Below are 22,719 nucleotides of genomic sequence, written 5' to 3' on the forward strand. Positions count from 1 at the left end.
GCGTTCTATTCTGGCACATGGCTTCGATCGTTCGCTGAAGAGAAACTGTAGAGGTTTACAGTCCGTTACAAGTTTAAATTTTTTCCAAGCAGATACAACTGGAACTTATCAACGGCCCAAACCAGAGAGAGCGCTTCCCTCTCCGTCTGGAAATATTTCCGTTCCACATCTGTCAGAGACTTGCTGGCGAATGATATGATTCTTCTCTTTCCATTTACTTCTGGTTGTAGTAAGACAGCCCTCAGTCCGCTAGGGCTTGCATCGGCTACTACAATGCAAAAATCTTTCGGATCATAGTATCCTAGAAAATTGGTTCCGCAGATTGTAGCCTTAATCTCTTCGAATGCTCGTGTGTGCTCAGGTTGCCAGTTGAATTTCTCCCCAACGCGAAGAAGGTTTCGAAGGTTTTCTGTTCTGTCTGCCAATGATGGTATGAATCTACTAACATACGTTATGAGTCCCAGAAAGCTGCGTAGTTCTGAAGGATTGTTAGGAATGCGAAAAGATTTGATAGCGGCAATTCTACTTTCCGTTGGACGGATACCTGAGTTCGATAATTCATGACCTAGGAACTCAAGTTGCGGTACGGCGAAAACACATTTCTCTTTGTTCAGCATGATCCCGAATTCATGTAACCGAGCCATAAGGGCCTGTAGTCTACGATCATGTTCCTCCAAATTTCGTCCCCAAACCATTAAGTCACCTAGGTACACAACCACTCCGTCGAGCCCAGCAACAACAGACTCCATCACCTTCTGAAACAATTCCGGAGCACAGCTAATACCAAACATTAGCCTTTTGTATCTACATTCAAAAAAAAAAAAAACATAGGTTTTAAGAAAACAATTAGGATATAAAGGATGATTTTTTTATTGGTTTGGTGTCTGATAAAGTCCGATGAAGCGATCTACCTAACAGGCCTTGTTTGGCGATGAATGTTGTAATCTCTCTAGATATTTCCGAAATTTCCACTTGATGATAAGCTTCTCTGATATCCAACTTTGTGAACCTGACGGCACCATTTATTCCCCCGAAGAGCTCCTCAATTATAGGCAACGGGTGTGTTTCTCTGAGGACTGCTTGATTGGCTCGACGCATGTCAACACATAGTCGTGTTTCGCCGTTATCTTTTACAACCGGAACTATAGGGGAAACTCATGCCGATGGTTGATGCACCCGTTCGATAATGTCCTGGTCTTGAAGATATTGGAGTTTTTCCACAATTTTGTCTTCCAATGCGAAAGGAGCACGGCGGTATGGTTGTTGTACGGGTTTAACATCAGGGTTGACCGGAATCTCCACAAGAACTCCCTTGATTTTCGGAAACGGACCTGGGCTCTGTCGGACTGATGCTACGTTGTAGCCAATCTTCAAAACTTTAAGTTTCTTAGCCGTTTCATCTCCCAGAAGGCTTTGCATTCCGGTTTTGGCTACGTAAAATGTAGCTTCGACTTTGTTCTCGGCAGCTTCTATTTCGGCAACAAACATTCCCACCATATTTATAGGAACCGATGAGCCATAAGCCTTAAACGACCGGTCTATTTGTGGATTGAAATCAATTTTGGCTCCGTTCTGCTTTAGCATTTCCCATGTTTTGAAGTCAATGATGTTCGCTGCGGCTCCGGAGTCAATCATCATTACGGTCTCAATGCCACCCACTTTGAAACGAAATACATTTCCTCCCATGACGAAGCAAATGTCTTCTTCTCTTGTGGTAGTGTCTTTATTGTCATATTCCTTTCCGTTAGACTCAACCACCGCCTTAATACGTTTCGATGGTATTGTACTCGAGATTGGCTCATCATCTACTCTTTTTGTGCACCATTTTGCAAAATGACCAAAAGATCTGCATTTATGACACTGTGCTTCGCGGGCAATGCATGTTTGACTTCCTTTTAGATGCCCACGGCGACCACACCCGAAACAAATTCTGTTGTCGTTTGGAAAACGCCCTCCAGAAATCCCTGCGTTAGACCGATTTCCCGGAGTTATCCAGTTTCTTTTGGGTTCGAATTTGAAACGGTATTGATCTCTGAAATTGTGTCGACGAAAATTTCCTTGTGGTTGAAAAGGATGGTGGTTTGCCAATTGGAACACCTTGTTTACGGCAGCTAGCGGTTTATCGTCCCTTTCCTTTAGAACCATTCCCTTGCATTGCTGCTCTACATCCTCGAGAGTTTTTCCGATAACAACTACTTCCTCTAAAGGTCTATCTTTCTCCAAAATTTTCTTGCGCAGGGCTGATGAGACGCATTTTTCTGCTATCTGATCAATAATCATAGTATCCATGACTGAACTACCTTCTAGATCAAAGTCGCACCGACTTGCCTGAACGCGTAATTTCATGACAAAAGCACTAAAACGCTCTCCTGGAAGCTGGGCAATTTGGCGAAACACATGTCTTTCGTACGTTCGCCGTCTGCACGGTTGAAAATGCGAATCAAGGTGTTGAATGGCCACATCATAAAAGGGTGGATCCGGGGAAACGTGCGGTACGTCATGGACTCCTGGCAAATTGTCGAAAATATCTTGTAAATCTGGTCCTCCAAGGTGAAGTAGTTGATTTCTTTTCTCGCGTTGACCAACAATTCCGCTAGCAGTTAAGTAGTATTCTAAACTACGCTTCCATTTACTCCACTCCGTCGCTAGTAGAGACTGGTCCACCTTTGTGTCAAATTGTTTCACTGGTCTAAACGCCTACATAGTCTAAAAAGATTTAAATTTAAATTAATATATCATCAATGTCTAAAACATCACCGTTATCTTCGACAGTGCATTTCCGAAAAAAAAACGCCCATCACGTAACTCACACTTCTTAAACGTTCATCTCATGTAAAAACTATTGCAACATTCTAACAAAAAAAATTTTTTTGAATACATTTTCTAGTAATTACTTCCCTTTTTAAAAGAAGGTAATCCGGAGCTCGTCCTTTTTGCCTCTTTATTATCGCTATTTCTGATAATCCAGCTCTCGGCTCTTTACTCATTCCTTTCTGTTTTAGTGTAAACGTATCTCTTTTTTTCTGTAGGTGAATCCGGAACTCGGCCCATTTCACCATTCGCCTGTAAAAAAAATCTGAGTCTAGCTCACAGCTTCTGACTCAGAACAAATTGTCTTTTTTTTTGTTTTCTTGTGATCTTCATTAAAAAAAATGTTGCATGAAAAAAATGAGAATCCAGCTCTCGGCTCGTGACTCAGATAGAATGAACTAATCATACCATATCCTAAGTGTTACTTTATTCTATCACAACCAGGGAGGTGAGCCCGGATTTTAACCCATTCATGTTTTTTTTCTATTACAGCAATATCAAATTTACCAAACTTTTACTCATAATATCAATGAACAAATTGTGTTCAATGTGATTTTTATTCGCTTGTTGGTTTTTTTATTGAAATAAAAAAATAAAATTTAAAAAAAGAACATGTCTTCCAGATATCATAATCAAAAAAATTTTTTTTTTAATTTTTAAGGGTTTTTTTTTTCAACAAACCAGAAAATACTTTTCTCTGTCACTATGATACTGTAACCATGCACGTCTTTTGCTCACATTAATCACAGTCAAATCCAAGACACGTCCTATTTTATCTTTAATATCATCACTGGTATAATAATCGGTTGAGTATTTTTGTTTTTGTTTTTCAACTCTTTTTCTTTGCGTGAAGGCAGTCTTGTCCATTTACTCATTTTGTGCATTTATCAACACATAAATTGCATCACATCAATTTTTTAGTAGGCATTGTGATGAGCAAGAAAAAAAAGCACAACCTTATTGAGCGATTCCTTTGCGCGTAGGGAGTGTGGAATATAATTACACGCAGGAGTAGGCGAGCCAAAGCTGCGTGCTGTTGAGTAAATTTACTGTGTCTGGGCTAAATTTATCATAGACCTGCACCGTGATAGTAAAATAGCTCAGTGAACATAGCACAGTGAGTATAGCGCAGAGCCCTACGTAAACGCTACAGAACAGGTTATTAAGGAAACAGTCAGAAACGTTTCCCCAGCTAGAATTTTCATCATAGTGCACTTATCAATGGGTAATACATGTGCACTATCTACATTCTATCAGTTGCAATTGGGAAAGTCTCTCTGCGGGAGCTTTATGCGCCTCCTCTTTACAATACAAGCTTTCTGATGTTGCGTATTTCGCTTTCTTCACACAGTGTGCATCTACTTTTAGCGCGTGAAAAAAATAATCAACTCATCCGTTTTTTTCAACATGCTTTAGTGTTCTGTGCAAATTATATGAGCCTCTTTGTTACACACGATGAGTATGCCAAGACTGCGTGTAGCTATCAAATGTTACATAGCTCCTAAATAAGTCCAAAATTTACGGGAAACATGAGTGTAAAATAAATATATTTTTTTCCGACTCACCGAAACTCAGCTACATCCTTGTCTTCAACCTCACTTACGATTCTACACTGCATCTCGTTTGAGCCCATTGCCATAATGCGGGTACGTCAGCCCATGCGTCTTCATGCCGCGTTTCTGCTAGAAAAAGTACTTCCTTCATCACCACTTATTTCTCGCGTAATTTTTCAAATAGACCTATCTAACATTGAGAGACTCTCTTTGTTTACTTTCTCTTTGATCAATACTTATGTTATATTTTCCATAATTCATAACACTCAATGCATAGTAAGCATGACAGTATTACAATCTCTCAATTAAGGAGAAGAAAGCTTGGAAAATATTTATAATGACGACGTAATTAACGAAACAACGTGAGAGAGGAGAGAATTTGTCATTGTTACTTAGGTCCTTTTGAAAAATTACGCGAGATTTCCGAACCATGTGTGATAAACCTCCAACGGCATACCAATACAACCATCTCAAATTTTTCTTGAGAATGTACACATTGAAATAGGTACTCGGATCCGTCCGTCACCCCTATCGTCGTGCCGTTTTTTTCTGTTTGCTTCTTTTGTGTGTGTGGTTATAACTGGTTTTCCAATAAAGAGCATGTTTAAAAAAAATTTTTCCAAGAACTACTACAAACCCACAATATTTCAATTCCTTTTCATTGCTTTGATTATATTGTGTGACTACACCACTACCTTCTTATTAATAGCGCAAAATCAGCCATATTGGCTAGTATCCGGATTTCAATTTTGTATAGACACTATTCACTGTGATGACGCCATTTTGTAATTTTGTTACACGACTCTCACATTTTCTTCCTCTACGTTATTTTGTACCAAAATAAATATTTTTTTTCACAGCCTCAATTTCATCATTGTCGACCACAAGATTCAATATTTGTCACGCATTTTCTCATTTAAAACCTTAAACTCATGCACTTTCGAAGATAACCCTTCTTCTTCACTCAACTTACTTCGTCGGGAATATTCAGATACCACTCGATCTTTTATTTTTTTTTTGGAAACACCAACACTATCCAGTGAAAAAGAAGATCTTTTCGCAAATATCAACTCCACTCAACAAAAATTTTATCTCCGTCGCCACTGTAAAATTTCGGATTACAAATCACTAATGTCGTTTTCGTTTTTGCGGTGTAGCTACCCCGCGGACTACACTTTGTCCTATCACTGTTTTTTTTTACATTTTCCGGACAATCCCGGACTACCCTTTTTCTGTCCCGGACAGTCCGCGCAAGAAACAGAGTACAGTTTTGAAGACACCAACACATTCACAAAATGACAAAATAACAAAATAAAATAAATAAAATTCAACCTGACACGCGAAGAAGGATAATCAAAGCAAACCGATTTTGACACATTTTTTTGTTGATTTTGACACATACGTGTGAATGTGTTGGTGTCTTTAAAACTGCACTCTGTTTCTTGCGCGGACTGTCCGGGACAGAAAAAGGGTAGTCCGGGATAGTCCGGAAAATGTAAAAAAAAAACAGTGATAGGACTAAGTGTATTCCGCGGGGTAGCTACACCGCAAAAACGAAAACGACATAAAACAGTACGCGTCTAGCTCCGAGCTCTTACCGTGGTAAACTTCACTTTATTCGTTCATATCGGTAGGGTTGTTCCAGACCTTAAGTATTTCAGGGGTGTGTAACAAGGTTTATACAAATCAAGGTTGTTATTAAAAGGTACCCCGATACTACAGTACTGAAAACAAATGTTGAGCTCTTGTTTTTTTTTTTCATCTAAAACGACATTTTCTCGAGAATAAGTCCACCGACAAAATGGGATGTTTACTCTATTACACTTGTTTTAGGGCCAACCAACCAAAAAGTGGGTACCAGAAACGCTGGTACCAGAATCAATGAGTGGTTGATGGAAAATGTATGGAGTTTGACAGCCACAAGAGCCCCCTGGTTCACATCTTACCAAATCGGGTTTAGTTGTTCAATAAATCGGACGCCTAACATGATCAACCTGCGAGATCCGAAAAACTTGATCAGTCGATCGAGCAATCATCCAATTCAATCGGCTAAAGATGTGTGCAGTTATCAAAATTATTTAGTGGGGTATCTTGATAACTTGTGTGAATTCGCCCAACAAGAAACGTACCCAACAAAATCGTGAAATATTTCATTTTGTTGGGCAGTATTTCATTTTGTTGGTTGGGTAGAAATATTTCAACAGAAGAAAGCAAAGAATGCAGCGCTAACTGTGGGCAGCACTGAAACTAGAAATGTGAATTAAACTAACAAAATTGATAAGAGATAAAACTTAATAACTAAATAATAGGCAAGATAGCGCAATATAATGAATTAGAAATGTCACTAGAATCCTAAAAATGTTGCAAAATATTGAGTTGTTCGGCCCAATTGACACTCCTGGTCACCAGGGTAGATATGGGAAAATTCAAGATTTCTCGATTTTTCCCCATGTAAGCCTCCCCCTTATCGCATATAGCAAAAGTCTGCCTACTGATAGAGAAATCTAATCGATTGGAGATGTTGACTAGGACCCTAGGCATGTTGGAAAATATTGAGTTGTTCGGCCCAATTGACATTCCTGGTCACCAGGGTAGATATGAAAAATTCAAGATTTTTCGATTTTTCCCCATATAAGCCACCTTATCGCATATAGCAAAAGTCTGCCTACCGATAGAGAAATCTAATCGATTGGAGATGTTGACTAGGACCCTAGGCATGTCCTGGTCACCAGGGTAGATATGGGAAAATTCAAGATTTTTCGATTTTTCCCCATATAAGCCTCCCCCTTATCGCATATAGCAAAAGTCTGCCTACTGATAAAGAAATCTAATCGATTGGAGATGTTGACTAGGACCCTAGGCATGTTGGAAAATATTGAGTTGTTCGGCCCAATTGACATTCCTGGTCACCAGGGTAGATATGGGAAAATTCAAGATTTTTCGATTTTTCCCCATATAAGCCTCCCCCTTATCGCATATAACAAAAGTCTGCTTTTTGATAGGGAAATCTAATCGATTGGAGATGTTGACTAGGATCCTAGGCATATTGAAAAATATTGAGTTGTTCGGCCCAATTGACATTCCTGGTCACCAGAGTAGATATGGGAAAATTCAAGATTTTTCGATTTTTCCCCATATAAGCCTCCCCCTTATCGCATATAGCAAAAGTCTGCCTACTGATAAAGAAATCAAATCGATTGGAGATGTTGACTAGGACCATAGGCATGTTGGAAAATATTGAGTTGTTCGGCCCAATTGACATTCCTGATCACCAGGGTAGATATGGAAAAATTCAAGATTTTACGATTTTTCCCCATATAAGCCTCCTTATCGCATATACCAAAAGTCTGCCTACTGATAGAGAAATCTAATCGATTGGAGATGTTGACTAGGACCCTAGGCATGTTGGAAAATATTGAGTTGTTCGGCCCAATTGACATTCCTGGTCACCAGGGTAGATATGAAAAAATTCAAGATTTTTCGATTTTTCCCCATATAAGCCACCTTATCGCATGTAGCAAAAGTCTGCCTACTGATACAGAAATCTAATCGATTGGAGATGTTGAATAGGACCCTAGGCATGTTGGAAAATATTGAGTTTTTGGGCCCAATTGACATTCCTGGTCACCAGGGTAGATATGAAAAAATTCAAGATTATTCGATTTTTCCCCATATAAGCCTCCCCCTTATCGCATATAGCAAAAGTCTGCCTACTGATAGAGGAATCTATTCAATTGGAGATGTTGACTAGGACCCTAGGCATATTGGAAAATTTTGAGTTGTTCGGCCCAATTGACATTCCTGGTCACCAGAGTTGGTATGGGAAAATTCAAGATTCCTCGACAGCGAGGTGTCTTCAAGTCGGTGGATATTTGTTTTTGCCAGGAAAGTATGTCCGGACTCTGTTTCTGCGCAAAACTTTGTTCGCGATACGTCTCCGGGCCACGACACGATAGAATCACCTCTAACGATGGCAGAATTTTCAGTTGATCTCCTGTCCTGAAACAATAACGCGCCTGGGTTAGATAGAATCAAATTCAACTTGTTGAAGAATCTATCCGGCAATGCCAAGAGGCGCTTGTTGAACTTGTTCAATAAGTTCCTGGACCAAACATTGTACCGCAGGATTGGAGGCAAGTAAAGGTGATCGCCATCGAAAAACCGGGAAAACCAGCTTCTGATCACAACTCTTATAGGCCGATTGCAATGCTATCCTGTATCCGGATATTGATGGAGAAAATGATACTCCGTCGTTTAGACCATTGGGTTGAATCAAACGGTCTACTATCAGATACTCAATTTGGCTTCCGCCTTGCCAAAGAACAAATGATTGTCTTGCGTTGCTTTCTACAGATATTCAGCTAGTCTATGCTCGCAAAGAACAAATGGCATTTGGGTTCTTGGACATTAAGGGGGCTTTTGATTCCGTTTCTATTGTCATTCTTTCGGGCAAACTTCACCGACAAGGATTTTCACCAATTTTAAACAATAGGACTACGTCTAACCGCACTATATCCAGCTCAGTGCTGATAATAGTCTTTTTTTTTTCTTCATCTATAGTTTATTTGACACGGCACAAATACAATTCAATGTTTAACGGCGCCAATTATATCTGGTAGCTTACTTTCTAAAGTATCTTAATAACTTAAAGCAAATTTTTTATCCTCGCTGCCGACTACGAGCTGAAACTAAATCCAACTTAAAGCTAGAATATTTTGCATTAAAAGCACAGGTTTGCTGTTTGATGGTTTTCATTGCCATAGGTAAGCAGCATATTAAATTTGTTCCGCTGCTGGGCCAAGATATTACGGACTGGCATATTGGGTTGTTTCCATCGGGCCTTGAGAGTATCGTGCGGGTCTGATTGCTGTTTCCGGATCCGGGGTCTTAACGTGTTCTTGTCGTTTGGTTGGATGTAGGCGGAAGGGGATAGGACTAAACTGGGGCGTGGATGGATTTCAGGAAAACGTATATAAGGGACATGTAGGATAGGTCACGGCTCGCCAAGACATCACGAACAGGAACAGCCGGCTGCCTACCTTCGGCCTGCAGGGAAGCTATTAATCTAGACCTGGCGTCACGGTGTACAGGGCATGACCAAACAACGTGCTCTATGGCGTGATAACTCTCACCACAGGCACAGATACCACTCTCCCCGAGCCCAACACGACGGAGATGCGCGTCAAATCTATAGTGATTGGACATAAGCCGGGACATCACGCAAATGAAATCCCGACCTACATCCAACCCCTTGAACCACGGGTTCGTCGATACCTTGGGGATTATGGAATGTAACCACCTTCCCAGTTCCCCCTTGGTCCAAGAATTTTGCCAACTGATGATCGTATTCTGACGTACAAATGCGAAAAATTCATTAAAGGCAATTGGTCTTACATAAATATCACCGTTTGTTGCGCCCACCTTAGCCAAAGAGTCCGCTTTCTCATTACCCGGTATCGAGCAGTGAGAAGGGACCCACGCTAAGGTAATCTGAGTAGATTTTTCGGATAAAGCACTCAGATGTTTCCGTATTTTCCCCAGGAAATACGGAGAGTGCTTAACATCTTTCATCGATCGGAGAGCCTCAATGGAACTGAGACTGTCCGTAAAGATGAAATAATGGTCCGTGGGCATTTTTTCGATAATCCCTAGGGTGTACTGAATTGCAGCTAATTCTGCGACGTAAACAGAAGCAGGATTATCGAGCTTATGGGAGACGGTTAAATTGTTATTGAAGATACCGAAGCCAGTGGACCCATCAAGAAGTGATCCGTCAGTGTAGTACATATTGTCGCAGTTGATGTTTCGATATTTATTGAAAAAAATATTAGGGATCTGCTGCACGCGTAAATGATCCGGGATTCCACGAGTTTCTTCTATCATGGATGTATCGAAAAACACAGTAGAATCAGAAGTATTTGATAAGTTGACACGATTTGGAATATTCGAAGAAGGGTTAATATTTTGGGACATGTAATTGAAATACAATGTCATAAAACGGGTTTGAGAATTAAGTTCGATTAACCTTTCAAAATTTTCAATCACGGGACGGTTCAAGACCTCACATTTGATTAGAATACGAGAAGACAGGCTCCAGAAGCGGGTTTTCAATGGTAGTACTCCAGCTAAAATCTCCAAACTCATCGTATGGGTCGATTGCATGCAACCTAAGGCGATACGCAAACAACGATATTGTATTCGCTCCAGTTTGATCAAATGTGTGTTTGCTGCGGAGCGGAAGCAGAAACACCCGTACTCAATGACAGACAATATCGTTGTTTGGTAAAGCCTTATAAGGTCTCCTGGGTGGGCTCCCCACCATTGTCCGGTTATTGTACGAAGAAAATTCACTCTTTGTTGACATTTTTTCATCAAATACCTCACGTGACAACCCCAGGTGCTTTTAGAGTCGAACCAGACACCAAGATATTTGTGTACCAAAACCTGAGAAATCGTTTTACCCATTAATTGTGTTTGAAGCTGAGCAGGTTCATGCTTCCTAGAAAAAACTACTATCTCAGTCTTCTCCGGAGAGAATTCGATACCTAGCTGTAAAGCCCAAGCAGACAAATTGTCCAAGGTATCTTGCAATGGTCCTTGCAAATCGGCAGCTTTGGCTCCTGTAACAGAGATTACACTGTCGTCTGCAAGTTGTCTTATCGTGCATGAATTTGCCAGACATTCGTCGATGTCATTTACATAAAAGTTGTAAAGAAACATGAGCCCTGGGGAAGACCCATGTAGCTAACGCGAAAAGTTGCCAAATCGCCGTGCGTAAAATGCATGTGCTTTTCGGACAACAAATTGTGTAAAAAATTGTTCAAAATTGGAGAAAATCCTTGTCGGTGAAGTTTACCCGAAAGAATGTCAATAGAAACGGAATCAAAAGCCCCCTTAATGTCCAAGAACGCAGACGCCATTTGTTCTTTGCGAGCATACGCCAGCTGAATATCTGTTGAAAGCAACGCAAGACAATCATTCGTCCCTTTGGCACGGCGGAAGCCAAATTGAGTATCTGATAGTAGACCATTTGATTCGACCCAATGGTCTAAACGACGGAGTATCATTTTCTCCATCAATTTCCGGATACAGGATAGCATTGCAATCGGCCTATAAGAGTTGTGATCAGAAGCTGGTTTCCCTGGTTTTTGGATGGCGATCACCTTCACTTGCCTCCAATCCTGCGGTACAATGTTTTGCTCCAGGAACTTATTGAACAAGTTCAACAAGCGCCTCTTGGCATTGCCGGGTAGATTCTTCAACAAGTTGAATTTGATTCTATCTAACCCAGGTGCGTTATTGTTACAGGACAGGAGGGCCACTGAAAATTCTGCCATCGTAAAAGGTGATTCTATCGCGTCGTGGCCCGGAGACGCATTGCGAACAATGTTTTGCTCAGGAACAGAGTCCGGACATACTTTCCTGGCAAAATCAAATATCCACCGACTTGAAGACTCCTCGCTTTCGTTGACCGTTACGCGATTCCGCATTCTTCGGGCTGTGTTCCAAAGAGTGCTCATCGATGTCTCCCTCGACGTCTCGTTCACGAACCGACGCCAATATCCGCGTTTCTTTGCTTTAGCCAAACTTTTAAGCTTGGTATTAAGCTCCGAATACCGTAAATAGTCGCCAGGTATACCTCCCTTCTGGTAGGCCTTAAACGCGTCGGATCTTTGCGTGTAGACATCGGAGCACTCTTGGTCCCACCACGGAGTGGGAGGCCGTTCTTTGATCGTTACGCCGGGATATTTCTTCGTTTGGGCTTGCAACGCGGCGTCGAGAATCAAGCCCGCGAGGAGGTTGTATTCTTCAAGTGGTGGATGATGTTGAATCAACTCGACCGCTTTTGAAATCATTTCCTCGTATAACTTCCAATCGACATTCCGTGTGAGGTCATACGGAATGTCAATTGGTCGCATGCGAGTCGACCCGTTATTAATTGAAATAAGAATAGGCAAATGGTCGCTACCGTGAGGATCAAGGATTACCTTCCATGTGCAATCCAACCGTAGCGACGTCGAACATAAGGATAGATCCAAAGCGCTTGGGCGCGCTGGAGGTTTCGGGATACGTGTAATTTCACCGTTGTTTAAAATAGTCATATCGAAGTCATCGCAAAGGTTATAGATTAAAGAGGAGCGGTTATCATTGTATGGGGAACCCCAAGCCACGCCATGAGAGTTGAAGTCTCCCAAAATCAAACGTGGCGAGAGAAGAAGTTCTATTAAATCAAAGAGCAGCCGTTGCCCAACCTGTGCTCTGGGAGGAATATATATTGAGGCAATACAAATCTCTTTACCTTGTATTGTCATTTGACATGCGACAACTTCGATGCCTGGAATCGAGGGGAGGTTAATACGATAGAAAGAATAGCACTTTTTAATCCCTAAAAGTACTCCTCCATATGGGGTGTCTCGATCAAGGCGAATAATATTAAAATCATGGAAGTTGAGATCAATATTTGAAGTAAGCCAAGTTTCACAAAGGGAAAATGCATCGCATTTGTTTTTATTTATCAAAACTTTAAACGAATCAATTTTTGGTAAAATACTTCTACAATTCCACTGTAAGACAGAGATAGAATCCTTCATATACGCAGTTGAATTAGGCATCGAAGGATACAATCGCTGCAAGGAGGGGCCATTGGGCAGTCAACTGCTTCAAAAATGATCTAACTGTTGGGAGGAATGCTGTAAGAAAAATTTCAATTGGATCGGGTATATTGAAATTTTCAAAAATCCAGTCCACAATGTCAGAAAATTTCACTAATCCAGAGTTTGTTTCATCAACTGGATGTGCAAAAGGAACAACTGGGGTTTTAGATGTTCCTGGCAGTGCTGGGAACTCCTTCTGGGACTTTAAATTTGCAAGCCCAGGAGGAGTTTGCTTCGGTTTTTCCGCAGCACTGTTTGGTTTGTTCGTACTTTTCATTACACTTTGGGAAATCTTAGGACCTTTACGGGGAAGTTTAGGAGAAGAAACATTTTTCCTCTTCCTAGACTCCCCAGGATTGGCATAAAATGTTCCCGCTGATGAATCGTCAGAATCGGTTTCATCGGAGGGCAACAGATCAAAGGGGTTCGATGTTATGGTAGAAGTGGTCACGGTCTTCTTCAGCATCTCAGCGTAAGAACGCTTTGAACGCTCCTTAAGTGACCGCTTGATTTTATCTCTGCGCTGCATGTACACCGGGCATGTGGAGAGCTCATGCTGGTTTTCCCCACAGTGAATACATTTTTCAGCATTAACACTGCAAGAATCTTCCGCATGAGTCTCCCCACACTTGCTACATCGTGCCTTATTGCAGCAGTAGGCGGCTGTGTGGCCTAACTGCTTGCAATTGGTGCAATTCATAACACGGGGTACATACAATCGCACAGGCAGACGAACCCGGTCGATCGAGACGTGGCTAGGGAGTGCAGATCCGGCAAACGTAACGCGAAACGAGTCTGACGGAGTGTAAACTTTTTTACCGCCGACGAGAGACATGGACCGCAATTGCTTACAATCCAAAATCTTCGCCTGTGTTTCGGTATTTTTGAAGCAACCGGTGTCGCTTTTTAGGATACACTCGACAGACAGACTCGAATCGGTTATGACACCGTCGATCTCCACGTCTCGTGCGGGTATGTAAACGCGATACTCGCGTGTTAAGAGCTCAGAGCAAGCGATAGCATTGGCCTGTGCCAGATCACTGACCCAACACGGAGCTTGTTAGGTCGGACCTTGGAAATTTCGGTCACGGCCTTGTACCCCTTCGTCAGGTCTTTTGAAATTTGCAGTATGTTTAATCGCTTTGAATTCACTCCTGCCTTTGGACGAAAATAAACAGTATAGCTGCCCTGTTGAGATCCGTCCGGGTAAAGCCTGGGGCGAGGGGGGACTGGAGAATGAACAGGGGAGGGGGTAACAGAAGGGTCAGGGTCAGGGGGGTTCGGGGATGGTGGCACGGGAGGCGAGGGATCTATATCCATCGCGCTAAATGTAGCGCACTAGCGAACTAGTGCCGACAAGAACACGTACCTCTTTACTTCTTCCTTCAGCAGTGGTTGTCCGATCGTTCGAAGCTGCACCCAAAGCAGCCAGCAGCACCAGTACAGCAGCACCAATACAGCCACCAGCAGTGAGCCGGGTGTGAGATCACTCAGCACAGCGACACGGACTCGACTGTCAACTGATGGCCTTGAATAATACACTCTTTTGTTTGGCTATTCGTACACACGGACCGGATTGTAATAGAACGACCACTTTGCACGTCCGTTTCTGTCGAGTGTTCGACGCGGAATGTATAGTCTTTTTCCCCAGCAAAATTTTTCGAAAATTACAGCCAATCATTTTCAATTTTCACTTCCAATGATCGCAGCACTCTTTCAGATACACTAGATTTTTGTCCTAGTAACGTGCTGTTATACTCAGATGAAATAGATTGCGCGCATCGTTCACGGTTACGGAATAAAATTTGACGACAAATCCAACCAAATGGTCTTCACTTCAAAGCGAAAATGAAAAACAAACAGTCCACTCAACCAAAATGAACCTCACCGAAACACTTTTTCACTGACACTGACCAAAGCCTTGACAATCTTCGTTAACTGATAAACTGATTTTGTTGTCTTGCTTCCATCGCATGAAATACAATGAGGTGTTTTGACAGTTCACTTTCATGCAAAAAGCGGAAAGAGAGAACTCTGAAAGGATTGTAAAAAAATAACGTTTATGGATGCTTTTTCTCACTTTCACTCAAGAGTGTCAACAAATATCATCCCTGATCCAGATACATTCGGCGAAAACTAAAACCAAGATGTAACGTCGGAATGAAAGATTTCAAACGGTTATACTGATGTAACCACATGATGGATCACAATCATCAATATGTCATTGGATTGATAAAATGATTGACAATTTTGTGATTCCTCAATTTTCATTATCACTTCATTGTTAAACAGTGAAAATTGAATAAAAGTTTCAAGGTCGAATTTTCACCAACAATGCGAGCACGCCTGGCACAGACGGCCAAATATCGATCGTTAATAGTGTTCTTTTGCAAAAACTTAAAGTTTGATATGTCGCAAGCAAGGTTTCGCTACCGGTTTTGCCTGTGTCTCTGGAAAGGTACTTACCCCAAGGTACCCCTCGATAAATCTGGAACATCGGAAAATTTCCAAATGTCCCCTTCTGTCCCAAAAAATATGATAAATTTGTGATCAGTAGAACTACGTCTAACCGCACTATATTGAGATACATTCTGCGGAAACTAGTTAGAACCAAGGTTAACGTCGGAATGAAAGATTTCAAACGGTAATACTGTCGTATCCACATGATGGATCACAATAATCAATTTGTCGTTGGATTTATAAAATGATGGACAATTTTGTGATTCTTCAGTTATCATTATCACTTCATTGTTAAACAGTTAAAATTTCATAAAAGTTTCAAGGTCGAATTTTCACAGACAATGTACCAATCACATGCGAGCATGCCTGGCACAGCCTTCATGAGTAGACACAAATTGCCTGCTGTGATATCCAGTATAGCAGTTGCAAACGAAAATTTGACAGAATCTCCCCGTCCTAATAGGTCAACTAATGGTTGCTTCCATGAACCTAGGCCACCTCCGTAACCACCTCCTTTTTCAGACAGTTCCACGATCTGCTGTTAGAATGTTATTAAAACTGATGTCTTGAAGGAAAACATGCGGGCACAGGCAACAGTACGGCACCGAGCAATGTATGAAGAGTGCTGGTCACTCGTCGTCTATCAGTGCAGAAGAACTCTATATTCATGTTTGTGCAGCCAAGCCAAGTGGAGACTACATTGCCGCTGTCGACGCAAAGTGGGGCGTGTGGGGCTAGTTTTTTGCGACCGGGAAGACAATCGAATTGCCGTTTGAATTGTCTTCTTTTTCTTGTTTCCTATAGTAGCAAATATCAGAATTCAATATTATTATTCGGGTGCCGCAAATTACGCTGCATTGCCGGGGACAACAAAATTCTGTTAAACGAGCTGTACTTATGAATATATTTTGCTAGACAAAGAATAACCATTCGGCAGTGTTTGGCATAAAGGTTTAATTGAAAAATTGAAACTTCCTATTTCCTAAATTTTATAATGGAGATTATAAAAAAATATTTAATTAGGAATTGAACCAGAATTCGAAATCTGCTACATTGCCTTGCAGGTGTGTCTTAAAATAACCAATTGATAACACTGATCGACAAAAGGGAAAAATGCTCCAGAGATCAGATCAAACAAAAAAAGGATAATAGCTTTTGGATCATTCTTGTAAAATTTGGGGCCCCGTGACGCATCAGAAGTTGAGACTTCAAGACATCAATGAAGATTTACCGTAATACAAATCTTGAATTTTACCATTTCCACCCTGGTGACCAAAAATGTCAATTGGGCCGAACAACTCAATATTTTCCAACATGTCTAGGGTCCTAGTCAATATCTCCAATCGATTAGATTTCTTTGTCAGTAGGCAGACTTTTGCTATATGCGATAAGGGAGAGGCTTATATGGGGAAAAAATCGAAAAATCTTGAATTTTCCCATATCTACTCTGGTGACCAGGAATGTCAATTGGGCCGAACAACTCAATATTTTCCAACATTCCTAGGGTCCTAGTCAACATCTCCAATCGATTAGATTTCTCTATCAGTAGGCAGACTATTGCTATATGCGATAAGGGGGAGGCTTATATGGGGAAAAATCGAAAAATCTTGAATTTTTTCATATCTACCCTGGTGACCAGAAATGTCAATTGGGCCGAACAACTCAATATTTTCCAACATGTCTAGGGTCCTAGTCAACATCTCCAATCGATTAGATTTCCCTATCAGTAGGCAGACTTTTGCTATATGCGATAAGGGGGAGGCTTATATGGGGAAAAATCGAAAAATCTTGAATTTTTTCATATCTACCCTGGTGACCAGAAATGTCAATTGGGCCGAACAACTCAATATTTTTCAACATGCCTAGGGTCCTAGTCAACATCTCCAATCGATTAGATTTCTCTATCAGTAGGCAGACTTTTGCTATATGCTATAAGGAGGCTTATATGGGGAAAAGTCGAAAAATCTTGAATTTTTCCATATCTACCCTGGTGACCAGGAATGTCAATTGGGCCGAACAACTCAATATTTTCCAACATGCCTAGGGTTCAAGTCAACATCTCCAATCGATTAGATTTCTCTATCAGTAGGCAGACTTTTGCTATATGCGATAAGGGGGAGGCTTATATGGAGAAAAATCGAAAAATCTTGAATTTTCCCATATCTACCCTGGTGACCAGGAATGTCAATTGGGCCGAACAACTCAATATTTTCCAACATGTCTAGGGTCCTAGTCAACATCTCCAATCGATTAGATTTCTTTATCAGTAGGCAGACTTTTGCTATATGCGATAAGGAGGCTTATATGGGGAAAAATCGAAAAATCTTGAATTTTCCCATATCTACCCTGGTGACCAGGAATGTCAATTGGGCCGAACAACTCAATATTTTCCAACATGCCTAGGGTCCTAGTCAACATCTCCAATCGATTAGATTTCTCTATCAGTAGGCAGACTTTTGCTATATGCGATAAGGAGGCTTATATGGGGAAAAATCGAAAAATCTTGAATTTTCCCATATCTACCCTGGTGACCAGGAATTTCAATTGGGCCGAACAACTCAATATTTTCCAACATGCCTAGGGTCCTAGTCAACATCTCCAATCGATTAGATTTCCCTATCAGTAGGCAGACTTTTGCTATATGCGATAAGGAGGCTTATATGGGGAAAAACCGAAAAATCTTGAATTTTCCCATATCTACCCTGGTGACCAGGAATGTCAATTGGGCTGAACAACTCAATATTTTCCAACATGCCTAGGGTCCTAGTCAACATCTCCAATCGATTAGATTTCCCTATCAGTAGGCAGACTTTTGCTATATGCGATAAGGGGGAGGCTTATATGGGGAAAAATCGAAAAATCTTGAATTTTCCCATATCTACCCTGGTGACCAGGAATGTCAATTGGGCCGAACAACTCAATATTTTCCAATATGTCTAGGGTCCTAGTCAACATCTCCGATCGATTTGATTTCTTTATCAGTAGGCAGACTTTTGCTACATGCGATAAGGAGGCTTATATGGGGAAAAATCGAAAAATCTTGAATTTTCCCATATCTACCCTGGTGACCAGGAATGTCAATTGGGCCGTACAACTCAATATTTTCCAACATGCCTAGGGTCCTAGTCAACATCTCCAATCGATTAGATTTCTCTATCAGTAGGCAGACTTTTGCTATATGCGATAAGGAGGCTTATATGGGGAAAAATCGAAAAATCTTGAATTTTCCCATATCTACCCTGGTGACCAGGAATGTCAATTGGGCCGAACAACTCAATATTTTCCAATATGCCTAGGGTCCTAGTCAACATCTCCAATCGATGAGATTTCCCTATCAGTAGGCAGACTTCTGCTATATGCGATAAGGGGGAGGCTTATATGGGGAGGAAAAATCGAAAAATCTTGAATTTTCCCATATCTACCCTGGTGACCAGGAATGCCAATTGGGCCGAACTACTCAATATTTTCCAATATGCCTAGAGTCCTAGTCAACATCTCCAATCGATTAGATTTCTCTATCAGTAGGCAGACTTTTGCTATATGCGATAAGGAGGCTTATATGGGGAAAAATCGAAAAATCTTGGATTTTTCCATATCTACTCTGGTGACCAGGAATGTCCATTGGGCCAAACAACTCAATATTTTGCAACATTGTTAGGATTCTAGTGACATTTCCAATTCATTATATTGCTCTATCATGCCTATTAATTAGTTGTTAAGTTTTATCTCTTATCAATTTTGTTGGTTTAATTCACATTTTTAGTTTCAGTGCTGCCCACCATTAGCGCTGCATTCTATGCTTTCTTCTGTTGAAATATTTCGTTTTTGTTGGTTGAGTTCCGGAGGGTAAAATCACGCAGCATATATAAATCCGGATTTAAACCAACAAAACCAGCTATCCAACAAAATGAAATATTTCACGATTTTGTTGGGTACGTTTCTTGTTGGGCGAATCAACACAAGTATCTTGATACGCTGGTCGCATTTTTGTTTTTGTTTTTATTGCAAATTTTTGAATTTGTTCTCCAGAACTGTTAGCTCCGCTGACTCAACGCAACTTTAGTAGTCATAATCTTCGGATTTTTAAAATCAAGTCTTAAAAAAGTTTAAGTATAATTTGTATCAGCTTATATTGTAATGTTAACCCAATGTGTATTTACATAAACAAATTAAAATAATTACATTTTTAGCATCCATGGCGAAAGCTTGAAGGAAACGACAGCGGCGTCGGAAACGTTCGCAACCTACACTGAATATCACCCGTTCATCATCCCGTTGCTGAATTTTATCTTCTTTCTGCTGCAAGCTATCGAGGCCAACCAGCGCAAGCTGGTGGTATTCAAAACCTTGTGCGAGCTGTACAAACCTTCGATAGAGCGAGATCCGTCCTATGAAAAGTATCTGCAAATGATCGGTATGATTTTTCCTCATCTATGCTTGATCGGTATGATGTTCTTTGGAAAAAGCCAGTCGCAAAGACCGCAACACGAGGGCATCCCAGGAATTTTCGGTGATCTACTAAATCAAGGGCTGGATGATGACTTGGACGATGAATCGGCCAGTGGTAGCCATCCCCACAACCAGTCCAGAACGACGGCAGGGTAAACCGCAACAGGCGCAGGTTCTAGTCCGGCAGGTGGTTCTCGTTTGGTTGTTTAAATTTTCGTGCTTCGTGGCGTTCCAAGAGCCAAGGATTGTGCAGAAGGCCGCCTAAGCTGAACAGCCCGCGTCAAGCTGAATCACAAACATTTTGGACGTGTATCGTTGTATAATGCCTGGTAGTTGAGGACTGAAGTGATTTTGGAGAATTTAAGGTAAGTTTGTTTTTTGTTAGAACAAAGCTTCCATTTTTTCTAGATTCAATTCTATTTGTAAGCAAAAAATTAAAATAAAGCTAGTAGTGGAAATATATCATTTATACAAATAAAAACTTACCAGTTTCGTAGCACACTTTAACCGAAGAACCGGATCGGACCGTAGTGAAAAATAGAATAAATATCCTTTGATTGAGGACCTGTAAGTAAAAAATTAAAGAAAATTTATATAGTGATGAAATGCTAGAAAATAACATGAAAATACTTACCTAGGTTGAAACACTGCGATTGACCATCCAGAGTAGTACCGTAACGTCACGTAGACTGGTACGGTGATTGATTGTGAGTATCTGTAAAGAGAAGAAAGTAACAAGTAAAATTATTAATAAATGCATTAAATGATAGGAAAAATAAGCGGGAAAGGAGTATACCGTAGAAAGAGTTCAGGAAGGAAGTTTCGTAAGGAAGGAGGAGACTATTTGAGTAAGTAATGATCATGTAAATCGTAAACAAAATTGTAATTCAAATGCATATTCTAGTTTTTGAGCCACTCCAAAAGTGCAGCTTTGAAAAATTTAGTCATCCGAACATTCTCAAAAATCAAATAACGAGATTTCGGAGGCCTCAACCACGATGAGTAGCAAATCCCTGGACTTGACTGCTACCCCCTGCGAACAATGTGGACAAATTTCGACGGAGAATGAGGCTATGATTGCCTGTGATAACTGCGACCGCTGGTATCACACGCGCTGCGTGGGTGTAAATACGGTGCCGAAAAAGGACAAGAAGTGGTTCTGTCCGGATGCGTCGTGCCAAGCAGTTTGTCAGGAAAAGCTGAAGAAGACCCGTGAGAAAAAAAATGCCACTCCCATTCCTCCAACCGTCGCCGAGAAGCTAAAAGCTATGGAAGCGGAAAGGAAACGTAAGGAGGAGGAAATGGAAGCCGAATGGTTGATCAAGCAGAAGGAGTTGGAAATCAACAACGCACTGAAGGAGAAGCAAATGCACCTAGAGCGAATGTTACGCGAAAAGCAGCTGGAAGCCGCCAGGGACTTGCGCGAAGTGGAAATGGAGGAAAAACGTACGCTATTCGAAGCGGAATTGCGGGAAAAACGAATGCACTTCGAGCAAATGAAGGCGATGGAAGACGAGCATCGCGAGAAAATCTCCGAGCTGGAAAGGCGTATGGAGAAGATAGAAGTACAGGAAAAGTCGAAGATTAAAAATCAGAAACCCAGAGGCCAAGACGACCAAGCAACTACCTCGAAGCAATCTCCGGAGGGAATAAAGCCTGGCAAGCTTACGAAGGAAAATCTCGATCGCCTCGAGAATATCAACAGTGGTGTCGAGAGTGATGAAGACGATTACAGCTCCGATGATTCCGATTACGACGACGAGGAAAAAACCGTCGACTTGGAAGGCGATAGGAAAAGCCAGATCAGCTCTCAAAACGGGCAGGGGCACCAGCGTGCCGGGCCGAGTAAAGCCCAGTTGAGCGCCAGGAACGGGCTCACTAGAAAACTTCCCACCTTTACCGGAAAACCGGAAGAGTGGCCTTTGTTTTTCGGGGCCTACCAAGCGTCAAACGAAGCTTGTGGCTATTCGGATGTAGAGAACTTGGTGAGACTCCAGGAAAGCTTAAAGGGTGCTGCACTCGAGTCGGTTCGCGGACAACTACTGCTCCCTAAATCGGTTCCGAGGGTAATCGCGAAGCTGCGACAGCTTTATGGCCGCCCTGAGCAACTGCTTCAAAACCATCTCGAGAAGGTTCGTAAGTTGGATTCGCCGAAAACCGACCGGTTGGCCAGTTTTATCCCCTTCGGAAATGCAGTAGAGCAGCTCTGCGAGCATTTGGAGGCTGCTGAGCTCACACTGCACCTTGTGAATCCAATCCTGATTCAGGATTTGGTCAATAAGCTCCCGGACGGAGAAAAGCGACAGTGGTTGCACTACAAACGGAAGAAGAAGGAGGTGACGCTGCGAACGTTCACGGATTTCATCTCCAAGATTGTGTCCGATGCATGCGAGGTGAACGTCAACTACGATTAGAAGCCGGACACCAAAGCTGCAGTTGGTACAAGTGCAAGATCCAAGCCGAAGGAGAAAGCTGCTCTATACAGCCACAGCGAGGCGAACGAGTCCCACGGGCGGAACGATCGGAAGAGGCAGAAGCCGTGTAAAGCGTGCAAACGAGACGACCATCGGCTAAGGTTCTGCCAGGACTTTAAAAATATGCCCTTTGCGGATCGAATGAAGATCGTGAGCAAATGGAAACTGTGCAAGGTCTGTTTGAATGAACACAGTGGGCAATGTCGTTTCAAGATTCGGTGCGACGTCGATGATTGCGGAGACACGCACAATCCACTGATTCATCCGGCCACAACGGCAGTTGCCATGCACGCACACATCAAACCCAGCGGTACCATG

At 41.7% G+C, this 22,719-nt stretch overlaps 2 protein-coding genes across 5 annotated transcripts in view; both read left to right on the forward strand.

Moving 5' to 3' along the window:
* The window catches only part of LOC129734082 (remodeling and spacing factor 1-like), a 51,222-nt gene extending 28,854 nt beyond the window's left edge, over positions 1-22,368 (forward strand). For 3 of the 4 annotated variants that reach the window (XM_055695810.1, XM_055695808.1, XM_055695809.1), the window contains one exon: positions 19,669-22,368. In XM_055695810.1, coding sequence (XP_055551785.1) covers positions 20,926-22,341 — 1,416 coding nt within the window. In that variant the 5' untranslated portion in view covers positions 19,669-20,925 and the 3' untranslated portion in view covers positions 22,342-22,368. Of the gene's footprint in view, positions 1-19,452; positions 19,613-19,668 lie in introns of those variants that run through there. The other variant, XM_055695807.1, reaches the window with a different exon arrangement.
* On the forward strand, positions 6,350-20,083 carry LOC129717256 (Golgi to ER traffic protein 4 homolog). Its single transcript, XM_055667116.1, has 2 exons — positions 6,350-6,450; positions 19,669-20,083. The coding sequence occupies exons 1-2, from the start codon at positions 6,350-6,352 to the stop codon at positions 20,081-20,083; spliced, it is 516 nt and encodes a 171-aa protein (XP_055523091.1).
* Positions 22,369-22,719: the final 351 nt, after the last annotated feature.

The sequence above is a fragment of the Wyeomyia smithii genome, chromosome 1 (assembly GCF_029784165.1).
Source record: "Wyeomyia smithii strain HCP4-BCI-WySm-NY-G18 chromosome 1, ASM2978416v1, whole genome shotgun sequence".
In the NCBI taxonomy this organism is placed as follows: domain Eukaryota; kingdom Metazoa; phylum Arthropoda; class Insecta; order Diptera; family Culicidae; genus Wyeomyia; species Wyeomyia smithii.